At 38.2% G+C, this 5,000-nt stretch overlaps 1 protein-coding gene across 2 annotated transcripts in view; it reads left to right on the top strand.

The window, feature by feature from the left end:
* Nucleotides 1-5,000, top strand: part of LOC138015670 (ubiquitin-like modifier-activating enzyme ATG7) — a 41,390-nt gene that overhangs the window by 12,453 nt on the left and 23,937 nt on the right. For both annotated transcript variants that reach the window (XM_068862763.1, XM_068862762.1), the window contains exons 9-10: nt 444-562; nt 1,666-1,756. In XM_068862763.1, coding sequence (XP_068718864.1) covers nt 444-562; nt 1,666-1,756 — 210 coding nt within the window. The remainder of the gene's footprint in view (nt 1-443; nt 563-1,665; nt 1,757-5,000) is intronic.

Here is a 5,000-nt window from a genome sequence, read left to right as displayed (position 1 = left end):
AACAAGTGTGATGGCTCCAGATGAATGTCATCTCAGAGTTTAAAAAACTGTCAGTTGAAAAAGTGATACTGTTGGAAATGAAATCAAAATGTTGTGTTCATTAACATCAATTCCATAATTCAGTGTTCGGGCATAAAAATTATAATTTTTTTAGAATCTGGAAACCCACAAGGAATATCAAGGAAATAAACAGGTTCATTACCAGAAGATCCTTGTACAACTTTGTAAATTGCTTGTGGGGTCAGCTGGGGTCTGGCATTGTAGGTTTAGAGACCCACCACTTTTACTGAGCAATTATCACAATACAGTACATGTAACTCCTAGTGAGTACATTACACAACCCAATAAGGGTCTGAAAACATACAATGAGCACTATTTGACAGTAATTTTATAATGATGTAAAAAGAAAAGACAAAAAGACATTGCCTTTGTTATTCCTGCAGGGGCTCTGCCATGACAAGTATTAAGATTTTGTGCTTGAGGGATCAGGTCAGATCTGGCAAAAGAGATACATCTCATAGCTTACTGCTGAATGTCAAACTGCCTTCATTTTCAAAAACTGGTTTGTGAGGAACAATCTTTTATTGCTTGTCTCAATATAACAATTATGTGTACTGTTAGTATTATTTGATGTTACTAAAAACTGAACTACAGATATCAGATTTCAAGCATTTTCATTGGCTCACCAAACGCAAGCTATCATTTACAAATTATACAATACAATACAATACATACTTAATTGGCCGCTCCCCATAGGGGCTTTTCAGGGCCAATGAAACATAACGAAACGACAGAACAGAACAGAACAACAACAACTGTTAAGAATCCCAACTGGCTGGAGGCAAACCAGTTGGCTATTTACAAGTGCGGCTGGGAAGTTGAACCAGGGACTACCAGGATCAAATTAAAAAACCTACCAGGATCAAATTCAATGAATGGTCAGAGCGGGTCTTGAACCCTGGATCTCCGGATCTCAAGGCAAGTGCCCTAACCACTGGACCACACTGCCTCCTCAGTTCATATCCCTGCTGTACTGTACCTAATATGGTCAAGTAATGTGTTAGCAATAAAGCGAGCTGAAAACCTTTTTGCAGCTGTGAGAAAAAATGATCGACAAAAGCCGTTTTGGACCAGAATCAACCGAGACAGCTAAATATAATCAACATGGAAGAGTTGTTGATCATGGAGTTTTTAATAAAACAAATAATATTCTACTCTGGCTTGCTGGATAATCTATCACTTGATATCCAGGACATACATGTAATTAATTATTTACACTCCACTTTGAATTAATTTTGTATTACATGCAACTTATTTTTGGTACCTTTTTTACCCTTTCCATTCCAAGATTGGTTTTATTTAAAATACCAGTACATGTAATTAAGGTTCACCATTATGCCAGGGGCAGGTACTGAGTTCAGTTCTCCCCCTGACTACTACAGCTGTATCTGGAGTTCTTCTGGGTGCTCACATGTTGAACTCAATCCTCCACTGCATTTCTGTATAATTGCTAACTCTTCCATAAATTAGAGGAGTGTGAGTGCCTAGACTCTTTAAAAGAGGTAGAGAAACTGAAGATTGATTTAGTGCTTCTTTTAGTTTTTGGGTGTCATACCTTTTTCATGTACCATTACACTTACTTACAGTGATAAAATTATGTTTCAGGAATTCCGAAATGTGTTGGCTGGGAGAAAAATAAGCAACAGAGACTTGTACCAAGGATGGTAGATCTAAGTGCCACGATGGACCCTGAACGGTACATTGCATACTGTCAGCAGGCAATAGATCATTCCTATTAAGTTAAACCCATTCACCCCTCAGGTGCCACAGGATGCTCCCAGTTGATGAGTAAATCATCTGGTGATAGACAGAGTAAAATCTGTTAAGTTTGACTTCCAGGAGTCAATGGATCAGTTTGATTGCACAATACTCATGAATTGATGCAGTGCATACTGTAATAATTATTGTGATGAAAACAGAACATAGTACATGTACTGTATGATGAATCTTAACATGAAGAGATCATGGGTTTGAATCCAGTTGAATCCACCTCAACCTTTTAGGTGTCTATAAGAGACAATTGTTTAAATAGTCTACCACTAGTAGATAAGTGCAAGGATTTCTTTCTTTTATAACCCGCTCTTCAAATATACATTTATTTAATTCACTGAGCCCTTCACAGGATCAAATGAACCCAACAAATTGACCTACTCCCAACTGTGTGACTTCATGGCCGGCTCAGTTGGTATCTACATGTAGAGTATTGCACCGGCATCACAGAGGACATGGGTTTAAATCCCATTGAATCCACCTGATTTTCAGGTGTCCATAGGAGACAAGAATTATTGCTTAAATTGTCCAGATAAATGAAAGGATTATTTTTTCCTTTCATTTCATTCAATATTAACATGGTCACAAGTTGTGTTAATTGTAATATCAATATTCTGGTGAACTTTGAAAGATAGGTTTCCCACAAAGAATAGTTATGAAGGGGTCGAGGTTGAAAAAATCACACATGTCCAATATACATGAACTGAGTCGGGTCGTCAATTGCTGTTGACGGCCGGACTCACCGGATGTCGGGTCGTGAAGTTTAAAAAGGAAGTAAGATTTACTGCCGGAAGTTGAACTGCCTGAGGTAGCTTCAAATATCTCGACGGATCGTGACGATCCGATTAGGTCGTGACGACCCGTCATTTGAAAAGTCGACCCGACTTTTGGAAGTGTCAGGTCGTGAGAGAAAGAAAAACTTCGATAAACAAAGGAGGCTGTGCTGCTCAAAAATGTTGTATGCTTCGTTCTCAAAGAGTAGCGACTAAAATATCGATATACGCGTAGAGAATTATAAACATCGACCAGAACAGCATTCACAAAATGTTGGGAATATGTGTCCTTGATACCCTGACAACATGCTGTTCAGAAACAGCAATAATGACTGACTGTAAAAGCGCTCCGAAATGTTGAATGCTTTCTTCTTAAACCGTCGCGAAATCGGCATACACTTCCTCAAAACATATAGTGACTAAAATATCGATATACACGCAGAAAATTATAGACATTGACCACAACAGCAAGCACAAATGTTTCGAATGTGTCCTTAATACCCTGACAACATGCTGTTCAGAAACAGAAATAATGACTGACTGTAATAGCGCTCCGAAATGTTGAATGCCTCGTTCTTAAAGCGTAGCCATGGAAGTTTCAGGTGGTGAGAGAACGAAAAACTTTGATGAACAAAGGAGGCTGTGCTGCTCAAAAATGTTGTATGCTTTGTTCTCAAAGAGTAGAATTTGGATATACGCATAGAAAACTATAAAAATCGACCAGAATAGCATTCACAAATGTTGCAAATGTGTCCTTAATATCCTTATACCATGTTGTTCAGAAACAGCAGTAATGATTGACTGTAATAGCGCTCCGAAATGTTGAATGCTTCGTTCTTAAAGCGTCGCGAAATCGCCATACACTTCCTCCAAACATCCAAGCGTAGCAAAAATCGCAGCAAGCTTCCTTAAAGCATCAAAAAATGGTGAATGGTTCGTTTGTTCGTTCGTAGCGAAATTAATACCCAGACAACATGCTGTTCAGAAACAGGGATAATTTTTAAATAAACACATTTACACGCAAACCCCATGACTGTTTCGAATTCTTCAATTCCCAACGCAAAGTGATACCATCAAAACAGTTACTGATGAAATGATATATGAAATGGATCATATATCAACTGCGGATATGAAATCAAGTGAAGCTATCCTGAGCTATGATCCTCGCAGTTATGAACGCAATTTTTCAGGCTTCTTTACGCAATTGCAAAAATATGCCTATACATGTATCTACCGTTTAAATATACTAAAATATGTTTAACAATGCTATGTTTAAGTGGTTTTGAGCTATATTCTCGTTGGGTGCCCCTGATTTCATATATCATTTCATCATTGATTCATTCCCACCGGAACATAATGGAACCCACAAATGACCAGCTCCCAACGTCAATGGCTTCATAGCTCAGTTGGTTAGAGCATCGCACCGGTATCGCGAGGTCACGGGTTCAAACCCCGTTGAAGTCCTGAAATTTTCAGGCTTCTTTACGCAATTGCAAAAATTGCGTTCATAACTGTGAGGATCATAGCTTAACTTGAAAACAGTAAGTTACTGTGTATTAAAGAACGACAACTCCTATGATACTGCAACGAGAAAGTGGCTGCTAACACGGAAACAAAAATGCTGGGCAAATTCTTTTCCAACAACTACATCCTTAATTCACACAGAAGCAATGATATTTGCAAAATCATTACAGTAACTTCCTATCTAAGAACAAAAGGACGATTATAGCAGCATTTTTAGTTGCTTTCAGCTTAACAAAGTCACCAGCACCAACACCGTATCCTAATGACTTGCGGTTCTATCTTTAATTTGGAAAGTCAGACTTAAAATTCTACTACCTTACTCTATCAGGTACGAATTCTAAGAGTTACGTTGGAAAAACCCCTTCCACACCAGCACTCATTAAAACACATACACCCAAAAAATGTTCAAACAACGGCCCGCATTTTCCACCCCACGTCCGGCGTCAAGAAATTATGCATTCACGTTGCAGAAAATCCGCAAATAAACCGTAAACCAGCACTATTGCTGAAAAACAGACAAAAGCAAATAAAGAACTTCAAAACTATTGCCCACTATTAATCACCTAAACGCGTCGAAGTCGTTAACAGATTTAATCTCTTTATGAAAAACGGAATGCTGATCTGTTGGAAGAACGCAGCATAACAATTCATCTCATGAGTTTTACGTCCTTTAAATCAGTGTACCCCAAACGGCAACGTAGCGTTGTCGCTGCATCCTTCACGGTCACACGTTTCATAAAAACCCCCAATAAAGTATTATATTTTCTGGAAGCTTAGGAATTGTAGATTCCGATTATTAGTTGATTTAAGGCAAGAAATAAAAACCTTTCCTAAAATAGCCCTCATTTTTCAAAATTATATAGTTTCACAAAT

Source organism: Montipora capricornis, chromosome 9 (genome assembly GCF_036669925.1).
Source record: "Montipora capricornis isolate CH-2021 chromosome 9, ASM3666992v2, whole genome shotgun sequence".
Lineage (NCBI taxonomy): Eukaryota > Metazoa > Cnidaria > Anthozoa > Scleractinia > Acroporidae > Montipora > Montipora capricornis.
The sequence above is the reverse complement of the archived record's forward strand: the minus strand, read 5'-3'. Positions and strand labels throughout refer to the sequence as shown.